Source organism: Salmo trutta, chromosome 28 (genome assembly GCF_901001165.1).
Source record: "Salmo trutta chromosome 28, fSalTru1.1, whole genome shotgun sequence".
Taxonomy (NCBI): Eukaryota; Metazoa; Chordata; class Actinopteri; order Salmoniformes; family Salmonidae; genus Salmo; species Salmo trutta.
This window is the reverse complement of record NC_042984.1, coordinates 19,293,686-19,318,083: the sequence shown is the minus strand read 5'-3', so window position 1 is coordinate 19,318,083 and position 24,398 is coordinate 19,293,686. Positions and strand designations below refer to the sequence as shown.

General features: G+C 42.3%; 1 protein-coding gene across 2 annotated transcripts in view; it reads right to left on the bottom strand.

Annotated features, from left to right (window-relative positions):
* Window positions 1-3,131: 3,131 nt before the first annotated feature.
* The window catches only part of LOC115165709 (nucleolar protein 4-like), a 39,858-nt gene continuing 18,591 nt past the window's right edge, over window positions 3,132-24,398 (bottom strand). The window contains exons 2-11 of one of the 2 annotated variants that reach the window (XM_029719006.1): window positions 22,879-23,034; window positions 18,859-18,970; window positions 17,204-17,313; window positions 12,701-12,842; window positions 9,554-9,840; window positions 9,232-9,417; window positions 8,520-8,708; window positions 5,908-6,027; window positions 5,427-5,637; window positions 3,132-4,908 (exon numbers count right to left, since the gene is read on the bottom strand). In XM_029719006.1, the coding sequence (XP_029574866.1) occupies window positions 4,688-4,908; window positions 5,427-5,637; window positions 5,908-6,027; window positions 8,520-8,708; window positions 9,232-9,417; window positions 9,554-9,840; window positions 12,701-12,842; window positions 17,204-17,313; window positions 18,859-18,970; window positions 22,879-23,034 (1,734 nt within the window). In that variant the 3' untranslated portion in view covers window positions 3,132-4,687. Of the gene's footprint in view, window positions 4,909-5,426; window positions 5,650-5,907; window positions 6,028-8,519; window positions 8,709-9,231; window positions 9,418-9,553; window positions 9,841-12,700; window positions 12,843-17,203; window positions 17,314-18,858; window positions 18,971-22,878; window positions 23,035-24,398 lie in introns of those variants that run through there. The other variant, XM_029719007.1, reaches the window with a different exon arrangement.

Here is a 24,398-nt window from a genome sequence, read left to right as displayed (position 1 = left end):
TAGTCTTAAGACAAATTAAGAAGAGACCCTTTTCTGGACACAGAAAGAAAAGTGATGCGTTAGTCAGAAACGTGAATTTAGATCAACCCGGCATCAATAACATAATGTGTATCTGCATTGTGATATGTTGTTGTCTAACCTAGGTATCTTAAGATGAATGCACTAATTGTAAGTCATTCTGGATAAGAGCGTCTGCTAATTGACTAAAATGTAAATTTAAGTGTAGATGGCAGTTTACTGATGGCTGTTGGAGCTTATGGCTGGCCAAAAGTAAAAAAGGGGCAAGGTGAAGGAGACATGGAAGACATTTGAGAGTATCGGGACAGAGCCCTACCCACTGGGCACAGATGTCAATTCAACATCTATTCCACGTTGGTTCAACATAATTTCATTGAAATGACATGGAAACAACATTGATTCAGCCAGTGTGTGCCCCAGTGGGTACACTCTTAAAAAAAGGCTTCCAAAATGGTTCTTCGGCTGTCCCCATAGGAGAAACCTTTTTGGTTCCAGGTAGAACTTTTTGGGGTTCCATGTAGAACCCTCTGGGGAAAAGGTTCTACATAGAACCAATAGGGTTCTATCCTGGAACCATAAATTATTCTTCAAAGGATTCTCGTACAGTATGTTCTAGATAGCTATAACTACACTCTTTGAAAAAAAGGTGCTATCAAGTTGATTAATCCAAATGAGTCTATTCAAATGAACTTTTTACCTGCATTCAAATGTGTACACACGCCTGACCCCCATGATTTTTCAAAATAACAGTTTCTAAAGCCTGACTAGTCTAGCTAAAATAACATTTCTGGAGTCTGATGCGTGCAAAATATAATTCTCTTTTAAAACAGCACTTTTCTTGTGTTGCTAGTAAAAATTCAGATTGAAGTTATTTAGTTAAGACTGTGAGATTGGCTGATTCTTGCATGAGCCTTGCAATGTACTTTAAAACCCAATATTGTGCATTTTAATAATGATTTCCACAATAAGTTATCCATAAGATGATCGATCAGCTTAGTGGACAAAAATCATCTACATTTAAATCGATAGAGAAATCCAAACTAAAAAGTAAAACACACACTCATATCAGCTCTCATCATAGACCACCATGATCAACCCATCGTCAGGCATGTGTATCTTAAATGTGTAAATTGATATGTGAATCAAGTATGATCGTTCTGTAACAATGTCCGGTTACAAATATATACCATGTTATTTTATCCTGAGCTGTAAAGTGCTTCCAAACTTGCAATAGATTATACATTTGAAATATAATAAAGAAGTCAAATTATGTCATGGATGGTGACCATAAATAAATTATAGATTATTTTGTGCATGTCATTTTAGACTGACCTGTTCTTGGAATGATCATCATCACAGCAATGTAGTAGATATATGTGCTGCTGACATCATTTATTATAAATTACAATGAAATGTATTCCTCTGTTATATGAATTATCTGACAAATCTACAGTACGGAAAGTATTCAGACCCTTTCCCTTTATCCACATTTCGTTACGTTACAGCCTTATTCTAAAATGGATGAAATAAAACATGTTCCTCATCAGTCTACACACAATACTAAATAATGACAAAGCGAAAACAGGTATTTTGAAATTTTAGCACATTAAAAAAACAAAACAGAAATACCTTATTTACATAAGTATTCAGACCCTTTGCTATGAGACTAGAAATTGAGCTCAGGTGCATCCTATTTCCATTGATCATCCTTGAGAGGTTTCTACAACTTGATTGGAGTCCACCTGTGGTAAATTCAATTGATTGGACATGATTTGGAAAGGCCCACACACCTGTCTGTATAAGGTCCCACAGTTGACAGTGCCTGTCAGAGCAAAAACAAAGCCATGAGGTCGAAGGAATTGTCCGTAGAGCTCCGAGACAGGATTGTGTTGAGGCACAGATCTGGGGAAGGGAACCAAAACATTTCTGCAGCATTGAAGGGCCCCAAGAACACAGTGGCCTCCATCATTCTTATATGGAAGAAGTTTGAAACCACCAAGACTCTTCCTAGAGCTGGCCGCCCGGCCAAACTGAGCAATCGGGGGAGAAGGGCCTTGGTCAGGTAGGTGACATAGAACTCGATGGTCACTCTGATAGAGCTCCAGAGTTCCTCTGTGGAGATGGGAGAACCTTCCAGAAGGACAGCCATCTCTGCAACACTCCACCAATCAGGCCTTGATGTTAACCACTCCTCAATAAAAGGCACATGACAGCCCACTTGGAGTTTGCCAAAAGGCACCTAAAGGACTCTGACCATTAGAAACAAGATTCTCTGGTCTGATGAAACGTAGATTGAACTCTTTGGCCTAAATTCCAAGCGTCACATCTGGATGAAACCTGGCACAATCCCTCCGGTGAAGCATGGTGGTGGCAGCATCATGCTGTGGGGATGTTTTTCAGTGGCAGGGACTGGGAGACTAGTCAGGATCGAAGGAAAAATAAACAGAGAAAAATACAGAGAGACCTTGATGGAAACCTGCTCCAGAACGCTCAGGACCTCAGACTGGGGCGACGTTTCACCTTTCAACAGGACAACGACCCTAACACAGCCAACACAACAAAGGAGTGGCTTCGAGACAAGTCTCTAAATGTCCTTGAGTGGTCTAGCCAGAGCCCGGACTTGAACCTGATTGAACATCTCTGGAGAGACCTGAAAAAAGCTGTGCAGCGACGCTCCCCATCCAACCTGACAGAGCTTGAGAGGATCTGCAGAGAAGAATGGAAGAAACTCCCCAAATACAGGTGTACCAAGCTTGTAGCGTCATACCCAAGAAGACTTGAGGCTGTAATTGCTGCCAAAGGTGCTTCAACAAAGTACTGAGTAAAGGGTCTGAATACTTATGTAAATGTATATTTCAGTTTTTAATATGTAATAAATGAAATGTTTTTTCCTTTGCCATTATGGGGTATTGAGTGTAGATTGATGAGGGGAAAAAACGATGTAATCAATTTTAGAATAAGGCTGTAACGTAAGAAAATGTGGATAAGTCAACTGGTCCGAATACTTTCTTAATGCACTGTTTAAGGTTCTGACCAGGTTGACTACTTAAAATAATATTTTGTCTTCGTTTGGAATGTTTAAGTGTACAGAGCAATTTTTTTTACTAAAGAGCTTTGAAAGGGTAACTCCACTTCACTTACACAACAAACAGAAATAATGCCAACTTTTACCAACAGTAAAACGACCACTTAGGACAGAGTGCTCAAATGACTGGCCTGTCAAAGTATGTTGATAGAGAGGATGTTACGGCTACAGTACTCTGTGCTGCTCTCACATACAGTACACACACCATAGCAAGGAACTTGAGTAAACTGTGATGCCATCACACATGATCAAGATTGTCTTTTGCTTCTTTTTTAAACAGTGTATTTTATGTCATAATTTCTGCTAATGAGAAATGCAAAGACCGGTAAGAAAAAGGAGTTGAGGTGGAGAGAATATGGTGGGATTTTGAGGGAAATCTTTTTCTATAGCAGACCTACAGCCGTTACAAGGAGCACAATGCATTCACCATACATTTCCATGACACGACCATGTGACGTTCATGAGACAAAGTTTATGACACAACCATATGCTGTTCATATCTGACTGACTTAAACCAACACAAACTGTTAGTCTCTGAAATAATCTCAAATTACTTAACAAAGGTTCATTGACCTCAAGTCTACTATCATTGTATATCAGGTCCTCTGTCCTATTCACATCTGTCTGATTGGTGCCAGTCAATGAAAGGCCTCTATGAGGTTCCAGATAAAGAAGAGCATCGTTCAGAACAGACAACAATGAACCTACAGTGCTGCCATGAGACATACTTTCTTTTTACACAGCATTCCTGATTGACAAATTACGTTACTGCTCCCAGCGGAGCCTGACAAAATATTATGGGATGTTTGTGGTAAATCTGCTATCTCTGGGGAATGTTTTACAGGTTAGCTCATCATGCGGAGACTAAAAGCATGAGGAGGTAGAGGTACGCTAAGAAGACCTCCCTTTGCACAAAGTCCCACAAAAAGACTGAGTATGTGGAAATTGGCTTGCATTTACTGAGTATTTTCCATATTGCACTGTTACACACTTTTCCCAGAAGCATTAACCTTTTGCCTACGATCCAAAGCCGGTAGGTTTGGACACATTACAGTACTTTACCCTACAGGTTTAACATCCCCCTTTTCTATGATCACACTTTGCATACCTAAACCTTCAAACTTTAAAAACTACTGTTGAGGTTATCAGAGCAGTGGCATAACGCCAAATCTGAAGCAGCAATTCATGTTTGACAAATACCTCCTCAGTTTAGAAAGAAAATCCATGGAAGGAGGTGACTTTGCGGTGTTTCTGGGGGTATGAATGAAGTGAGTGAGGAGTAGGTTTGTTATGGGAATGTAAAAAGCTAACTGGACGCTAAGATTAGTGTGAATGTATGGATTGTATATTTCTGTAAATTGTTTGTGTTCCTGTGACCATATATCTACTATCTACTATCTGTATGGCCCAATTGTGCGATGCAGTTTTACTCCTAGTCTTTACTTTGACACTTTACTCAGTTAAACTCTTAATTAAGTGTCTGTCTGTCTGAATGTGTGTGACTGAGGGTGATAGTACAGACAGACAGCCTGGGGAGACGGGTCTTGGCACGGCATAGTTCGTCCGGTCTGGCCTGGTTATGATTCAGTTCTGCTGCAGGATCAGGTTCTCCAGCTCGTCTGCAGAACGGAGCAGGAAGGCGGCAGACTCTCGGTACCCGGCGATGAGCTGCCTCACCGCTGTGACCTCAGGGGGGCTGAGCTGAGCCGAGGCACCTCCCCCACCTCCACCCTGACCACTGTGACTGTTAGAACTGGAGGAAGAGGATGTGGGAGCCACAGACTTCATACTGAGATCAGTGGGACCTGGAGAGAGAAATGATAGTGTACTTTAAGTGTGATAACCCCATACAGTAAAGAAAGCACAAGATTACTGGGTCATAATTTATTAGATTAGTCCATCTGTAGATGCTCTACAGATGGTCATACTGTCAACAAACTAGCTGTTGCTAAGCAACTGCTTCCTAAGGTTAGGGTAAGGTTTAGAAAAACATTAGGGTAAGGGTTAATGTTAGAGTTAGGGCAGGGTTAGGGTAAGGGTTAAATTTAGGGTTAGCATAAGGGTTAAGGTTAGGGCTAGGGTTAGTAGATAGTTCGTTAAAACATTACTGATAGTCTGTAGATACCCTGTTGAGCATCTACAGATGGACTATCCAAATAAAGTGTTACCGATTATGTATATACAGAAGGCCTATATAAAATGTTACATTATTGATATACAATATAGGCAATCAATAATCACACTAATATAGATACAGGTACTTACAGTACAAAAACACATTCTAATGGAATCTCAGTCTAGGACTTGGGTAGAAGCTAATTACCATTGGTCTGTGTGGTGGTGGCACCAGTGGTCGGCAGGTTGTTGCTCATTGCTCCGTAACTGCGGAAGCTGTAGTTGAGGCCCCTGTTGGTGCCGTTGGTGTATACTGGGTCCTGGGACTGGGAGTAGGCTGAGGCGGCCAGGGAGAAGCCTGAGGGGGCAACTGAGGCCGGGTCCCTGGAACCATTCTTATCAGCAGTAGCAGGTTCCTCCTACAGGAGTAGCTACAATAGTTATTACACTGTACTTACAGGAAAAATACCATAGTAATAAGAACATGTAAATTGTTAGCAAGGTATACAGTATTTGAATCTACTGTAGCTACATACTGTATGTGCATACTGGTAATGATGTTACCGACAGAAGAACATGGACTTTATTTACTGTCATGGATAAACAAACACACAAATGAACACACTCCAAAATAACATTAATTAACAAATACACACATGCTATGAACACACAAATACATGTACACTCACAGGGCCTTGATAGACATCTAGTCGCATTCTCTTGGCGGCGTTGCGTGTCTCACTTTCACAAGCAGCAGCGAGAATGTTCTCAGCCATGGCAGAGGTGAGGTGTGGGGGTGTGGGCCGTGTCTGACAGCACAGACAATAGTGTTAAGGGTGTGCAGTATAATATTCATGTGTGAGTGAATTTAGTGAATATTTATGCATGTTCATGAAACTTGATTCTGAAATTGTACATTGGCAGATACAAAATGATAGCTTTCTACAAATCCTGGCCATCCCTGTCTCTACAAACAATCAACCCCCTTCAAATTAAATTCCAAGTTCAAGAACACTGGGAAACGGCGGCACTCCAAACTTTTTCTAAATCAGAGAATCAAGAGCATCTTAGAGTTACAGTTGATGCACTGTCTCTGGTACAACTTTCGGCCAGTGAGAGGGTATAGGAAGTATTTACAGGTTGCAGTGTTGTTACATTGAGCCAGTGGCAACACGTCATTCTGTTTTGAGCACCACATTTTTAGCTACAAAAAACTAAAACAAACTGAAAATATATACGCACGTATTAATGCCAAAATATATATACACGTATTAATGCCAAAATAACATGCAAAACAGGCAAACCCACCCCCCCAAAAAACAATAATATATATATTTTGGAGGTTGGGTTTGCCTGTTTTGCATGTTACTTTGGCATTAATATGTGTCACATATCCCTTTGAAAACAATGTAAAAAATAAAATCAAAATCATTAAGTTAATAAAGCTGCATACAAACATGGTCTCTTTTTTGCTTTCTTGAGTAAGGCAGCTCCAAAATGCAGGTGTTTCAGCCTAGCTCAATGCTTTCTGTGGTGGGACAGACCGGGGAAAATACGGAGCGTAGGGGTTGGTAATGTTCTCTAGTTGCGCCGTGATTGGCTCAGTGTTCTGTCACTCTTTGGGACTCTACGTCACAGCAAAATCTAAGGGTAGAGCTCGAAAATTCAAGCCCATTGGGTGTTGCCATATAGTTACATTAAAAGTGCCCATCTAAGAAGTCTCAAGGTCATTGGCCACAGATAAAATGACTTCAAATCACGTTATATCTACAGTAGCTTTGATTGGACATACTTTCTAAATGATCTTACGATCAACATCATACTTTCTAAATCTTAGCTAGCAATCATCATCATGAATGAAGTCAACAATCTACTAGCAAATCCTTTTAATCCTTGTCATATGAAGAGAAATAATTAAAATAAATTATAGATAAAACGCATTGTGCTGGACATAAACATTACACAACAAGTTGGAAATCGCAAATTCAACAATGAGTGGTTTGGAAGTAATCAGTGGCTAACTGCAAGCATTGCAAAGCAATCACTTGCCTGCTATTCAGTGGAGTGGGTGTGTGGTCCTAATTCTGGGTTTAAGGGTCTCTTTTCCAAGCTTAAAATTATAAACATTCAACATTGGCCATGCTGTCAATCCAGCATGATTTCTGCCACGCTCAAAACAACTGTTAACTCGGAACTGGGAAAGTTGACTTCAGTGAGTTCAAGACAACTGGGAACATGGGAAAAAACGAGCTAACCTATAACCTGTTTTAGAGAAATGTAATCATTGAATATTGTAAGAGCTTTCATTGTCTGCTTACATGCCCCCTTTTATTTATCCTACGGTTCTGACTTGGTGTACAGGGAGAAAACTGTAAGAACGGCCATGTTCTGAATTCTGTAGCTGTACATTTCTAAAGTGTTGAACAAATAGTTTTATTGACTACGCCGTCCTAGCTCGCTCATTAATGTCTTAATCGAAATTACGGATTGCCTCTTATACGCTTGTCGTTCCCTTATGCCATAGTTTGTACATCTCAATTGTCAGTAGGAACCACATTTGTTTAAGCAAGTCAGCCATATCAGCTATGTTTTTTTTAAAGGCAGTAAATGAGGCTGAATGAACTGTTTCGCTGCCAGACAAGGCTCCGCTGATAGCCAGGTGTAACAGTGGTAAGGTGTTGGGACTGCTGTTGGAACTCTGCTGTTAGGACAGCTTTATGTAGGCCCTAACAGTTTGTGGGCAGAGTTTGTCACCGTTATAGTGCAATTAATGTATTATTTCAGTGTTGTGTAGTGGCTTTGGAGGTATGCATCCCAATTTTTTTATTTTGTTTGCCCCACCAAGATTTACATGCTAAAATCGGCACTGCATTGAGCACATCTTCCACACTTATAGTTCCCAGTTTGAACAGTAAGGCTTTTGGAAAGAATGGACCAGCGTATCTCTGATCGTCTGTATGAGAACACACCAGGCTGGAGCATCAGCTCTGTTTGTAGAATAGGCCAATGTTTCAGGATTTTTTTTTTAACAATGATTGAAGTCTGTTACAAAGCACAGCCATGACGTGCTGTCCTTTTGGGGCTTCTGAGCTAGAAGTGATGGTCTGGGCATGTTCGCGTGCTGCTGTTTTCCAATGTTCTTGAACTTGGGATTTCACTTGAAGTCATTGTCATATATGGCAACTAATAAAGTCCACTCTACAATCAACCCCCCTTCGTAAGATCATAAGACTACCATCTACTAAATAGGGGGAGGGGGGCTAGGGACTATGGGGAGGATACTGAGGGGAACAGTGCCTACCTCAAAACCAACCTTCTTCATACGGCGGCAGGACTTGAGGTAGGTGCGGATGCGCTTGCGGGAGCGCTCCTGGAACTCAGGGAACTGTCGGCTGCATGACTCGATGATGGCCTGGATCTTCTCCTTGGGCTGCTTGGAGATGGGCACCATGCGGTCCAGGTTCTCATCCACAAACAGACGAACAAACATCTGAGAGGGTAGAGATAGAGGGGGGAAGGGAGGAGAGAGAGGAGGATGGGGTGTATAAGGGAGGAGAGGGGGAAGATAGGTTTAGAAGGGAGACGATATGATGGGAGGTGTAGAGGGGAGAGAGGAGGAGGGGGTGTAGAGTAGGGGGAAGCAGGAGGGGTATGTGTAAAGAGACAAAAAGAGCAACAGCAGAAGTGGGGGAGTAAACATGGAGGTAGAGCATGAAAGAGGGTGCAAAGAAAAGGAGAGGGATTAAATAAAGAGGGGGGAGAGATGAGAGTAAAGAAGATATAGTGAATGCAAAAAAACATTCAAAATGCACAATAACATGACAATGGTCTTAAGGTTGAGGAGTGCCATTTTACATTTTCCCTCTGACATTTATATTATTTTGAAAAAGTGCTAACTTAACTTCTTTGTAGATATTTGGGTTGCATGAAGACAAATTGTGTAGCATAAAGGCCAATTTCTTCTATTTCTTGAAGTATATATTTAGTTGTGACAGCTGCGATGATACTCTTACATTAAATGCTTTCAGCCTCTCTGGGTCCATTCCCTCAGCGTCAGTGATCTTGTCACTGTCATCGTGGTCGTCATGATCGTCATCATCATCATCGATGATCTGAGCACGCCCAGAGGTCAGGTCCTCAGCACTCATGCTCAGTTCTGTCTTCAACGAGTCATAGCTTCCGGAGCTGTGCTGAGGAGACTGTAAACACCCACAAAGAAACAAACACTGTTACTATTACCATAGATAAGGACACAAAACAGCATTCAAGTTGTAATAAAACATCTGGTGTGGCTATCACCACAACGCCATATTCAAATGTATTTTCTGTCCTTACCTTGTTGCCGTAGTCTGGTTTCCCAGGGGACTTCCTCGTAGGGTCAGCTGAGTAGGGCGTCCCAACAGGGCTCCCCACAGGCAGCAGTCTGTCAGTCAGATTGACTGGTTGCTGGTCCTCTGAGGAGGAAGAGGAGGAGGTGGTGGTGCTGAAGTCCAGGGGAGCACTCGCCCCGTTCTCAGTCACCTCCCTGTATGGAGCCACACCATCTGAAGGGACACTGCCCACAACCATTGCCTCCGGGGGGGTCAGGGATGGCAGTCCGTTGGCACTCTCAGAGTCGTCATCTGAAAGAGAGAGAGAGAGAGAGAGAGAGAGAGAGAGAGAGAGAAAGAGAGAGAGAGAGAGAGAGCGAGAGGGGGGGAGAGAGAGCGAGCGAGAGAGGGAGCGAGAGGGGGGGGGAGAGAGAGCGAGAGAGAGAGAGAGAGAGAGAGAGAGAGAGAGAGAAATTGAGGCATGATATAATACATGAATTAGTCTCAATAAATCCAGATATTATCATTCATAAAATGTTGCTTTTCCTGGCCCCCATTTGAAAATGTGAATTGCCAAATCCAAAAAATTTAGGTTTTTGCTAACTGTCATATAAGTACGATGACTTGGTGTGTTGTGAGGATGTGCAATGTAGTTGTTTTTGATAGGATTTCTATCCTTAGCAATCACTCTATTTGAGTGTGTGTGTTGAGGGGTGGGGTGGATTTACATGCTATATGTTGTGCTCTCAGTGTTTGTATAGGAAGAGGAGGGTATTGGGGTCAACTGTCAAACTAAATAGGGGGTGCTGCCACAGTTTTGGGCTGTGTTTCTAATGGGGGAGGGAGGGATGGAGATGAGGAGAGAGGAAGGGAGGAGGAGGACATGATGGGATGGTAGGGGAGGATGTGATGGGATGGTAGGGGAGGATGTGATGGGATGGTAGGGGAGGATGTAATGAGGGATAAGCTAAGGGGGAAACAGACCCTCACAGGGTGGCATGCAAAGTACAAGTGAACAGTAATAATAAAAACACTAATGTGGGGTTATGCTGTTAAACCACAAAGACGACTCATTTCTACCATCACCTTTTCCTTGAGGCAGGGGAGCAATCAAAGTCTCCCTTTCCCCCATCCAAATCTAAAAGGCCCCTCTCACAGGCATTTCCATTGTTGTGCTGAGCCTGTGAGGGCTGATATGGCTATTTTCTATTGTGTTGACTACCTAGAATCCAGCCAGTACAAAATCTGTGACTTTTTCTTTGAATACACTATTCAATACAAACTGGTACCCAGAGTGTCTGGTTGTCTAGAGTTTTTAATATCTGGAGTTTCTTAGTGGATGTCCACTTTCCCATCATGGGTTAGTCATGGATGGAGGTGGGGGTGGCTGGAGGCCCCTCAGACATTAGGGATCATTGAGGTTGGGGTGGGGTAGTGAAACACAACACATAATGAGGGATTTGGTTGGATTAGTACATTAATAGAAGCACAAACTGCTCCCTATCCTATACTACTAGTACATGGTTCTCCCACACCTGCTTAAGGTACAGCCATGGCCAAAAGTTTTGAGAATGACACAAATATTAATTTTCACAAAGTTTGCTGCTTAAGTGTCTTTAGATATTTTTGTCAGATGTTACTATGGAATACTGAAGTATAATTACAAGCATTTCATAAGTATCAAAGGCTTTTATTGACAATTACATTAAGTTGATGCAAAGAGACAATATTTGCAGTGTTGACCCTTCTTTTTCAAGACCTCTGCAATCCGCCCTGGCATGCTGTCAATTAACTTCTGAGCCACATCCTGACTTATGGCAGCCCATTCTTGCATAATCAATGCTTGGAGTTTGTCAGAATTTGTGGGTTTTTGTTTTGTCCACCCGCCTCTTGAGGATTGACCACAAGTTCTCAATGGGATTAAGGTCTGGGGAGTTTCCTGGCCATGGACCCAAAATATAGATGTTTTGTTCCCCGAGCCACTTAGTTTTCACTTTTGCCTTATGGCAAGGTGCTCCATCATGCTGGAAAAGGCATTGTTCGTCACCAAACTGGAGGATGTGTTGGTACCATTATTTATTCATGGCTGTGTTCTTTGGCAAAATTGTGAGTGAGCCCACTCCCTTGGCTGAGAAGCAACCCCACACATGAATGGTCTCAGGATGCTGATGGTAGCGCTCACCTTGTCTTCTCCGCACAAGCTTTTTTCCGGATGCCCCAAACAATCGGAAAGGGGATTCATCAGAGAAAATGACTTTACCCCAGTCCTCAGCAGTCCAATCCCTGTACCTTTTGCAGAATATCAGTCTGTCCCTGATGTTTTTCCTAGAGAGAAGTGGCTTCTTTGCTGCCCTTCTTGACACCAGGTCATCCTCCAAAGGTCTTCACCTCACTGTGGGTGCAGATGCACTCACACCTGCCTGCTGCCATTCCTGAGCAAGCTCTGTACTGGTGGTGCCCCGATCCCGCAGCTGAATCAACTTTAGGAGACGGTCCTGGCGCTTGCTGGACTTTCTTGGGCGCCCTGAAGCCTTCTTCACAACAATTGAACCGCTCTCCTTGAAGTTCTTGATGATCCGATAAATGGTTGATTTAGGTGCAATCTTACTGGCAGCAATATCCTTGCTTGTGAAGCCCTTTTTGTGCAAAGCAATGATGACGGCACGTGTTTTCCTTGCAGGTAACCATGGTTGACAGAGGAAGAACAATGATTCCAAGCACCACCCTCCTTTTGAAGCTTCCAGTCTGTTATTCAAACTCAATCAGCATGACAGAGTGATCTCCAGCCTTATCCTCGTCAACACACACCTGTGTTAACGAGAGAATCACTGACATGATGTCAGCTGGTCCCTTTGTGGCAGGGCTGAAATGCAGTGGAAATGTTTTTTGGGTATTCAGTTAATTTGCATGGCAAAGAGGGACTTTGCAATTAATTACAATTCATCTGATCACTCTTCATAACATTCTGGAGTATATGCAAATTGCCATCATACAAACTGAGGCAGCAGACTTTGTGAAAATTAATATTTGTGTCATTCTCAAAACTTTTGGCCACAACTGTACATCCCAAATCCCGCTCAACCAATGAAAACAGGGACATACAGTAAACAAACAAACATACAGTACACACAAACACACACACTCTCACACACAAACACACGAAAAGGCTTACCGTCTTCCTCTTTCAATGCGGCTTGTGGGCTGTGTACCATCCCTCCATTGGGGGGACTGAGCTCAGGGACAGGGGGACGCTCAGCAGAGACCCACGTGGGCTCAGCCATATCCATGTCCTCACTGCTCACCGAACTTTCATCCTGAGAAGAGAGAGAGAGAGAGAGAGAGAGAGAGAGAGAGAGAGAGAGAGAAAGAGGAGAGAAAGATTGAGACACTTCTCAAATTACGATTTCGTCCCTGAGGACGATTGAATAGGCTGCTGAAGATTTTATTGTATTTAATTTATTACGATCTGCATTAGCCGACGCCAATAGCGACAGCTAGTGTTACTGGGGTCCAACACATAACGAACAAGACATTACAGACTAAAGACTATACAATTGATATACATTTAAAAACATTAACATGTAGTGTGTGTGTGTGAGGGCATCTATCAGTTACACATACATGTCGCGAGGTGTCGCTTTGTTGGTTTTTTTAAACCAGATTTGCTGTTCAATTACGCTATATAAAATGGGAGTTCCATACACTCATGGCTCTGTATAATACTGTACATGTCCTTGAATTTGTTCTCAACACCCCTTGTGGCATGTCTGATTACAATAAAGAGCTGGGCCAGCTACATCTTAACTAGGTCTTTATGTGCAGCATTTGACTATATGACTGGACAACAATCAAGATAAGATAAAACTAGAGCCTGCAGGACTTGCTTTGTGGAGCGTGGTGTCAAAAAATCAGAGCATCTCTTTATTACGGACAGACCTCTCCCCATTTTTACAACCATTGAATCAATATGTTTTGACCATGACAGTTTACAATCTAAGGTAACACCAGGTGACTTAGTCACCTCAATTTGTTCAACAGCCACACCATTCATTACCAGATTCAGCTGAGGTCTAGAATTTAGGGAATGACTTGTACCAAGTACAAAGCTCTTAGTTTTAGAGATGTTCAGGACCAGTTTATTACTGTCCACCCATTCCAAAACAGACTGTAACTGTTTGTTAAGGGTTTCAGTGACTTCATTAGAGGTGGTTGCTGATGCGTATATGGTTGAATCATCAGCATACATGGACACACATGCTTTGTTTAATGCCAGTGGCAGGTCATTGGTAAAATAGAAAAGAGTAGAGGGCCTAGAGAGCTGCCCTGCAGTACACACACTTTACATGCTTGAGAAGCTTACATAAAGAAATCTCACAGTACAGCTCCCACAATCTTCTTATTATGAATTTCTTGTGTCAGTGCAGTACATGCTGAGTGCCATTTGTTTACAAAGAAATAGCACTGTATTTGGTCAAACACCGTTTTTTCCAACAGTTTGCTAAGAGCTGGCAGCAAGCTGATAGGTCTGCTGTTAGAACCAGTAAAGGCTGCTTTACCACTCTTGGGTAGCGGCAGTGGCGGATTTAGGTATAGGCGACATGGGCAGTTGCCCAGGGCGACATCTTGCTGAGGGCGGCACAGGACGCCCGCACAAAAAAAAAAGTTAAATGGTGACATTTGCGCGATCGGTTTTCTATCACTCATTTGCACGTCACATCAATGATATTATGTCACCGTGTGGGACTGTGGGTCAATTAACCTTGTCGGAGTGGGCGTCCTGATTCTAGTTTGTGAGCTAGGCAGGCTACTGCCTGGGAAGGTCTCCCACTCATAGGTACGAGATGGGGAGGGGGGTGGGGGTAGGTTGACCTCAGGTCTCCCCACTGGAAGCCCGAGGTAGGGTGAGCAGGGGAATCTATCAAAAAGCGCACCTCTAACTTTGTACAGTGCTAATGCAATTAGTAAAATCAGTCACACTACCAAATGCTACCAAAGAAATCACAATTCATTTATAATACTGTGAATATATAGTTTCACAGACATATTGTTGTATTTTTTTATGGTTTGAGTGAAATCATTAAGAATAATATAAAACCAGTCTGCACACCGCCAAGGTGAATTGGTTAAGTCTTGACTCTTGATTGACAGTGTTGAGGGATGGGTAATGTATTGACGCTCGAGTGCCAAATCAACACAAATGTGTTTCTATTTGTTATTGTTACTTATTTTTGGATATATTTTTTATATTTATATAGTTTTAAATATTATGATTATTGATTTGTGTTGTTCCAAATGTCTGAATAAAAATGATAGTTAGTGCAGAATGGTGCTTTTTTTTTGGTTGGAGGGGAGGGGGGGGGGGGGGATCCGCCCAGGGAGACATACAAGCTAAAAACGCCACTGGGTAGCGGAATGACTTTGACTTCCCTCCAGGCATTAAAGATGACAGATAGGAGTGGTAATAGAGTCAGCTACCATCCTCAGTAGCTTTCCATCTAAGTTGTCAATGCCACGAAGTTTGTCATAATTGATCGATAACAATCATTTTTCCACCTCTCCAACACTAACTTGTAGAGAGCAACAGACTACAGGAGTAAAATCACATACACTATTTTCATGTGAGCGAGCATTCAGTACATATGTCAAACACACAATAATATGCATTATTACAAATGTCAATAGAAAGCACTGTACACAGTCACAGTTTAGCCAATGCCATTTTCTCCTGACACTGCCAACACCACTGTGGAACTTTGACAGCAAAAGGGTAAGAATGAGGGGAAAAATCTCACTGTTAAATAATGTGTCTTGCAGCACTGCTATTTTTAACTGTGGAAAGAAGAAACCTCAAACATGCTCACTATAGCGGAACACAGACAGGAGTGGACCAGAGTGGGTTAGCTGCCAGAGCTTGAGGAAAATAAACAACAAACACACAGACTACGACGATGGTGGTGCTGAACATTGTTTAATTATATAGCGGGAGGAAGGGTCCTTAGTCAGTTGTACAACAATGCATTCAACTGAAATGTGTCTTCCACATTTAACCCATCCTCTCTGAATCAGAGAGGTGTGGGGGGCTGCCCTAATTAACATTCACCTCATCAGCGCCCCATAAGCGCCCAGGGAGCAGTTGTTGTTGGGGGTAAACTGCCTTGCTCAGGAAGAGAAAGGCTCATTTTTACCTTGTCGGCTCAGCGATTTGATCCAGCAACCTTTGGGTTACTGACCCAACACTCCTACCCACCAGGCTACCTGCTACTGAACCTCTACCAACAGGGAGGACAACTCTGAATGTAACATTCTGCAATACACTGGAGTACCTAGTCACAGAGAAGCAACCCAACACAGAGAACGCAAGAGAACACATTTGGCAGAACCCCACACATACAGTACAGCACAATAAGCACTAAGCACACACTGCTATCCTCCTGAGGAAACACAACACACCCCTCTGAGGGTTCTGTAGAGGACTGAGGCATTTACTGAAGGCTCTATTAGTGATGCATGACATAATAAAGAGAGGGAGAGGAGGGGAAGAGAGGGGAGAGAGAGATTGAGAGAGAGGGAGAGAGAGTGGCAGATGGATACAGAGATTCATTTAGCCACTTGCGCATGTCTAAACAACATGCACAATCTCCAAACAAAAGCTGTGAAAAGTGACATCATGATGACATAGGCTGACATTCCCTGCTGCCATAATGTCATCTGGACACGCAAAGGTGAGATTCCTTCAAAACGGAAAGGACAGTGAGCTGCATCACTACAATATCTGAAAAATATGTTTAGTAGGCATAATATTGCTGCTAGCCAATACAGACGATGGATCAAATTATTGTCAATATTCTAAATAAATATAAATGTGTAAAATACACATTACTAAACATGGGTTTAAGCACAGGGAATAGCTCTTACCTAGATAGGGTCCTGGTTTTCACCTAAATAAAAACAGCAAGTTGTATAATACATGCTTCATCTCTTTGTCAACAACACTTCTATCCTTCCGGTGATTTTACAAAAATCCTACTGCACGGGTGTGCATTGAAGTCCAGTGTTGGAGGAGAACAAGGCGGAGCGTTGCCTCTGATGTCACTATCACGGTACAGTGAATTCAGTATCTTACAGTGGCATACATTCTAATCTCTTGGTGTCTTTAGATTTTGATTGGTAAATCTGCCGCTGCCTCCTATGCTTTGTTTGGTTAACTTGTTGATTCCCTGATTACAATAAAGAACACCTACACTACACTACACTACACTACACTACACTACACTACACTACACTACACTACAACTACTCCATCTTTAATAAAATGTTCACACTTTGTAATCATTTCCAATAGGCCTATGCCTTGTGCAGAATGGGAAATACTAGACAAAGATGATGAACTGAGACAATCTGAAATTTTATTTTTGCAAAAAATGACAGTTGAGTGGTTTCTCTGGTTCCAGAGAATGTAAAACTGTCAGTGTCTCTCCAACTTACAAAGTAATAGAAAGTTGTGGATATGTGAAATATGTTGATGATTTCTCTCAATCAGCCTCCCCACACACACCACCGTAACTCTCTCGCTCTCTTCTTTTTCTCTCTCTCCCCCTCTCTCTTTCTCACACACACACGCACACACAGCACAGCATTCACACACACACATGCACGCACACACACTATGCCTTACCCGCTCATTGGCAGTCATGCACTGTAGTTTCATCTGTTTCAGGTAGGTGGCCGTCAGGGGCATGTTGTAGTCAATGAGGTCCGGGACCAGGGAGGTTGGTCGATCATTTTCTGTACAGAACATAGAGCACAGGAGGTTGGTGGCACCTTAATTGGGGATTACGGGCTCGTGGGAATGGCTGGAGCGGAATAAGTGGAATGGTATCAAATAAATCAAACACATGGTTTGATGCCATTCCATTTGCTCCGTTCCAGCCATTATTATGAGCCGTCCTCCCCTCAGCAGCCTCCACTGACATAGAGATAGATACAGTAAGATGTTTTTCAAGACAAACAATCAAGTAAAGCAAGCCAGGTATGATCTCTTTTGTACCACTTTAACTGAACAAAACTCTCATGGCTCAAACCAAACAGACATGCCTTTAGAGCTTTTTGACTTCTCCCACATGCCCTTTGGGCTCTGCCACTCCCCTGCACTGTCTATTGGTTTTCTTTGACCAGAGAGTTCGTTCATCTGATCTGGTTTCTCTGGTTTCTCTGATCTTAATTAAAATCTGATTAAAAGGCAATAATGACAACCAGTAGGTACTGTGGCCCTTTTTCTCATATTCTGTTATATACTGTTGTTTTCTCACTGTGTATGTACAGTATATACTGTATTCTCAACATAGCTCATCCTAATATTTCCTTTCCAAATGGTATACTGTCTATACACAACGCATATTTATATTCTGGATTCTGACACATGCTCACTCTTATATATCTACTCTGGATTGTTAATTGGACTCATTCTATATTTCTAGATTTTTCGTTTTGATTTCTCTTTTGTATTTGTACTCTATTTGAGATACAATCTACTGCACTGTTGGAGCCAATAAACATAAGCATTTCGCAGTGCCTGCTATAACACCTGAAAACCTGTGTACGCGACCAATAAACTTTGATTTGATTTGATCTGGAGTCATGGACTGCTGTTCTAATGCTGTAAACCAGGGGCGTTAAACTAATTCCATGGAGGGCCTAGTGTCTGCAGGTTTCTGACAACCAGGTGAGGGGAGTTCCTTACTAATTAGTTCCTTACTAATTCATCAATTAAGTACAAGGGAGGAGTGAAAACCCACAGACACTCGGCCCTCCGTGGAATGATGAACTATGCTGTAAACTAAATGGGAAGCCCTCTGTGTTCCCCACCATGGCCACTAGAGGGACCCCATGCTACTTCTCTTGGAACATCTCTTTCATAATTTAGGACCTCTTGGGTCTTTCTTACATCATTTGATGGCCTCTGCTTTCAACCATAGTCCACACCTTTAATTGGCTGACGAAACATACACAGAGACCTAAGATATATTTAAACGACAGATTGGACATTGAGTTGAGGGTGTGAAACACAATGAATATGGAGCTATAAATGTACTAGCAGTCAATTCAATATTTCATTATTTGTGGTAGCATTACAATTAATAATTTTAACAAAGGCAGTAGGAAGGTGATACATGTTATAACAATGCATTAGAAGTCTTTGGCATTGTTGCTATTCAGATAGATATCAAATTGAAAGAAGCCTTTCTTTTCAAACTGGGATTTAATGACTGAATAAATATATACAGTAAATTAATAAAAAGGAACGAGCAGACTGACTGGGAAGTTAGTTACCTTTAAACTCTGCAGTGTTGGGATTGATGTGCATCCTTTTCTGACACTCTCCACAGCTCATTAGGAAGCGTGTCACTGCCTCCCTGGGCAGGAAGGCATATGTCTCCGCTATCTGTGCCAGGGGAAAGGTCAGAGGACAAAGTACAGGTCAGGCAGGACAGGAGCAAAGTAGGCATGAACTGTTATTAAATCCTGGGATCAATGATTATGTTAATGCTGTGTTATGTGGCATAGTGAGGAATGAGGAAGGAATCCTCCCTCAAGGACTCCAACAACCTCTCTCTCTCTCTCTCTCTCCTGTCTACTGCCGAAGCCCTGACCGTTTGACTCTACCATCTACTCACAGTGCATTTGGAAAGTATTTATACCCCTTGACTTTTTCCACATTTTGTTATGTTACAGCCTTATTCTAAAATTGATTCAATTGCCCCCCCCCCCGGTTGAATTTTTTTATTTTGCAAATATTACATTTACATAAGTATTCAGACCCTTTACTCAGTACTTTGTTGAAGCGCCTTTTGCAGTGATGACAGCCTCAAATCTTCTTGGGTATAACGCTACAAGCTTGGCACACCTGTACTTGTGGAGTTTCTTCCCTTCTTCTCCGCAGATCCTCTCAAGCTCTGTCAGGTTGGATGGGGAGCATCGCTGCACAGATATTTTCAGGTCTCTCCAAAGATGTTTGATCGGGTTCAAGTCCGGGCTCTGCCTGGGCCACTCAAGGACATTCAGAGACTTGTCCCGAAGCCACTCCTGCGTTGTCTTGGCTGTGTGCTTAGGGTCCTTGTCCTGTTGGAAGGTGAACCTTCACCACAATCAGGTCCTGAGTGCTCTGGAGCAGGTTTTCATTAAGGATCTCTCTGTACTTTGCTCTGTTCATCTTTCCCTCGATCCTGACTGGTGTCCCAGTCCCTGCCGGTGAAAAACCTCCTGACAGCATAATGCTGCCACCACCATGCTTCACCGTTGGGAAGGTTGCCAGGTTTCGTCCAGTCGTGAGGCTTGGCATTCAGGCCAAAGAGTTCAATCCTGGTTTCATCAGACCAGAGAATCTTGTTTCTCATGGTCTGAGAGTCTTTAGGTGCCTTTTGGCAAACTCCAAATGGGCTGTTATGTGCCTTTTTACTGAGGAGTGGATTCCGTCTGGCCACGATATCATAAAGGCCTGATTGGTGGAGTACTGCAGAGATGGTTGTCCTTCTGGAAGCTTCTTCCATCTCCACAGAGGAACTCTGGAGCTCTGTCAGAGTGAACATCAGGTTCTTGGTCACCTCCCTAAACAAGGCCCTTCTCCCCCGATTGCTCATTTTGGCCGGGCGGACAGTTCTAGGAAGAGTCTTGGTGGTTCCAAACTTCTTCCATTTAAGAATGATGGAGGCCACTGTGTTCTTGGGGACCTTCAATGCTGCAGACATTTTTTGGCACCCTTCCCCAGATCTGTGCCTCGACACAATCCTGTCTCGGAGCTCTACGGAAGATTCCTTCGACCTCATGGCTTGGTTTTTGCTCTGACATGCACTGTCAACTGTGTGGCCTTATATAGACAGGTATATGCCCTTCCAAATAATGTCCAATCAATTGAATTTACCATAGGTGGACTCCAATCAAGTTGTAGAAACATCTCTATTTCGAGTCTCATAGCAAAGGGTCTGAATACTTATGTAAATAAGGTATTTCTGGTTTTCGAAAAACCTGTTTTCGCTTTGTCATTATGGGGTATTGCGTGTAGATTAATGAGGAACAAGTTTTAATTCTTCCATTTTAGAATAAGGCTGAACCGTAACAAAATGTGGAAAAAGGGAAGGGGTCTGAATACTTTCCAAATGCACTGTATTTCTGGTTTGATATATCAGACTGGAGTCAGAGCTGGGGCCTTTCTCCTCCTCATTGTGTCTCTCAGGTGCAGCTGACTCATATACAGTCAGGTTCAAAATGATTGGCAACATTATTTATTTTATACTAATGCAATTGCTCAGATAAAGAGGTTTTGTTTAACAAGTAATAAAAAAAACAAGGGCCTCAAGACCAGTGGAACAAAATAGCCCCAAAGACCCAACACCACATTTTACAGTACAGTGTAGGTATGAGGTACTGGTGTGTGTGGCCAAAGAGCTATATTTTTCATGTAATCTGACCATAGCACACCAAGTGCCATTTAGCAAAATCCAGGCGATGCTATGGTCAGATGAGATGAAAATAGATCTCTTTGGCCACGCACATAAATGGTGGGTTTGGCGTCGAAAAACAGAAGCATATGCAGAAAAGTACCTCATAACTACTGTACAATTTGGTGATGGATCTTTGATGCTATGGGGTTATTTTGCTTCCACTGGTCTTGAGGCCCTTGTTAACGTCAACGGCATCATGAACTGAACCAAGCGCCAGGACATTTTAGCCAAGAACCTGCTTGCCTCTGCCAGGATGCTGAAAATTCGCCACAGGTGGATCTTCCAGAAAAACAATAACCCCAAAGACGCATCAAAATCCACAAAGAAATTATTAATAGACCACAAAATCAACATTTTGCAATGGACATCTCAGTGTCCAGACTTGAAAACCTGTGGTTTGAATTGAAGAGGCCGGCAGTCCATAAGCGCAGACAAAGGATATCAAGGATTTGGGAAGATTCTGTATGGAGGAATGGTCTAAGATCCCTCCCAATGTGTTCTCCAATCTCATAACACATTTTTGTAAAAGGCTCAGTGTCTTTATCCTCGCAAGAGGAGTGTGCTGGGTTATTGAAAACAGGGGTGCCAATCATTTTAACCCCTATCTTATTCAGATTGTTTTTATTACTTGTTAAACTAAATCTCTTTCTCTGAGCAATTGTATTAGTATAAAATAATATCATTTCCCACTTTTTGTAGCATACAACATAGCTCAGTATTTGTATTATTTATATTATACAGTGTTTTTCGCTCATCTTTATCAAGGGTGCCAATAATTTCAGACCTGCCTGTATATTTCCCTCTCTCACGCTCTAGCTCCCTTCCCTGTTTATCTCTGCTTCTCTGCTCCCCCTGGCATTTCCCTGCTAAACAAGGCGACCTTCATGTGACCATGGCGAGGCAGCAGGGGTGCCCAGCTTACCCCCCTCTCTCCCTCCCCCAGAGGCAGAGGAGAAGGAAAGGCCACCCAGAGGAATCTGCACTTCCCAGAAGGCCACAGTGACAGCTTCATATTATGCCCCAATGGCGCTCAGTGCCTTCTCAAAAGGGTACGTACTATGAGACATGACAGGACCTCTCTACGGGGCAGGGGCGAGAGGCGCGAGGGAGAAAAGGCCCTGGTCCCTGGGGGTGTAACAGCCATGCTTCCCAAAAAACTATCTCACAACACAGACAAAGACCCCCCAGCTGCAGACACAGACATGGCATCTCAGACCTAACTAGATGCTGAATACACTGGGTGAATACACTAGGGCTGGGTGAATACAGATACACCATAGAACAATTTAACCTAGGAATGCATATGCTGTTGATTATGTGATATATATAGATTTTACTTTTGTCTCCTGTTGAGGATGCCTTTTTGCCTTAGTAGCTACTGATGCTATGAATAAGAAATAGTCAGTCTATAAAATGTCTATTTTATGTGGCAGTCTCTAAGAGAATAGGAAGAATATGTTTTAGTACAGTCTTTAGCAGGGGTAGGCAACTAGATTCAGCCGTGGGCCGATTTCTGTCAGAGCAGAGGACGAGGGGGATAGATCATAATTATAATAATTTGTACACTGCAAATTGACCACAACAAAGCCCCAAACAGATTGTATTTGAAAATAACAATAATTTCATACCTTGATTACACTGAGACACGATCACATGCCTCATTTTTCATTTGTGTGAATACTTGGTGAACAGATTTCCTAAATGAAACGCATTCTTAGCAGAATACTGGGTGGTTTTAGTATTTTTGACCAAAAACTAAAATCCCCCCCCCCAACAGCATATATATATAGATTTTTTTTATTCTAAAAACTTTGGAGGGACAAAATAAATCACTTGCGGGACAGCTTCTTACCGCTTTGTAGGTCTTCTTCTGGCCAGCGTGTTTAGGTGCTCTACCAGGGTCGGCACCCATCTCCACATGCATGGCATAGATGATGTCGAAGAAGTCCTCCACCACTGCCACCCTCTTCAGGGACAAGCTGTCCTGGGCCGAGCCTGCATCTGCACACTGTAAGACAGAGAGGGAAACATTCAGTACCCTGCCTGAGGAAACTGAGACCTGTGTGTGTGTGTGTGTGTGTGTGTGTGTGTGTGTGTGTGTGTGTGTGTGTGTGTGTGTGTGTGTGTGTGTGTGTGTGTGTGTGTGTGTGTGTGTGTGTGTGTACGTGCGTGCGTGCGTGCATGTGTGTGTGTCCTTACAAAAAAGCACATGTCAAATTAGCAGTTTCACATGTTCACATGTTAACACCACTTTTCACATGAGGAGAATAACATGTTTTCACCTCACATGTGAATTTCAGTTGCAAATGTGAAAATCAAATTTGCCATTTTACATGTAAGAAAACTCCAACTGTGTAAAAAATCTCACTTTGACATGTGGAATTGCAGATTCACATGTTTGGTTGAAATAATGTTATTCTCTGTATATGTGATAAGATGGTGTTAACAGTAGCAATGTTTCCACTGGTGGAATTAAGTTGACCACATCTAAAAAGCCCAAATGTGGGCCAAGGCAACGATTTTTCGGGACATTTGCTAAACAGTCGACAGAATACATTTTTGGGGGGGTAGGTTAATGGATCATGTGCAAATGGCGACATAGTTTGGCTGTATGAAGGTCACTGCCTGTCAAAGAGGTAATCCTTAGTTGCTGTATCCATATAAATGAATGATATGTACCCGTTGATTCTTAAACAATATAACGTATAAATGCCTCTTGCGCTTAATTCAACTGTTGTATCCCATCAGAACCCAAAATATTAAATGTTTGATTCCAATGTTTGAAACAAAGTAGATGTAAACAACCACTGTATAGCCTAAAAACATGGTTAAAACTATCATTTTGATATCATGGACAGCTCTCGCATCCATAGCGTAGTCTACTGATTGAGAGCAGGACATTTCTCCAGTCTCATCCCTCAGATTTTTACTGAAACTGTGGTGGGGAAAACACTTCGTTATTGTTTCAATTAAGGATTTCCGCTTTAAACACCTTAAATAGAGTGATAGTGTTATTATATGGTGCAATCTTCTAGTGAGTGAGTTACTTTTGTGCCATTAATATCAAGCAAACTTCTGAAGCCGAGAACAAAATTCTTACTATTGCAAACAAAAATAATGATATTTAAAGCAAAACATAAAACCCCAAATATTGATAGCAAAAACAAAACATTTCAAGGAACTAATTTCGAAATGCGAGAACAAATAAAATCTAAATGGTTGCCCCAAAAAATGTAATCAGTGATTTTTTTTTATGATAACATGATTAAATAAAACGCCTCCCTCTTTCCTGCAATTTTCTCCATCTTTGGTTATGTTACACTGGCCTTTGCTTTCGCTGCCTTTTTTCCAGTTGCAAGTTTTGGCAAATTC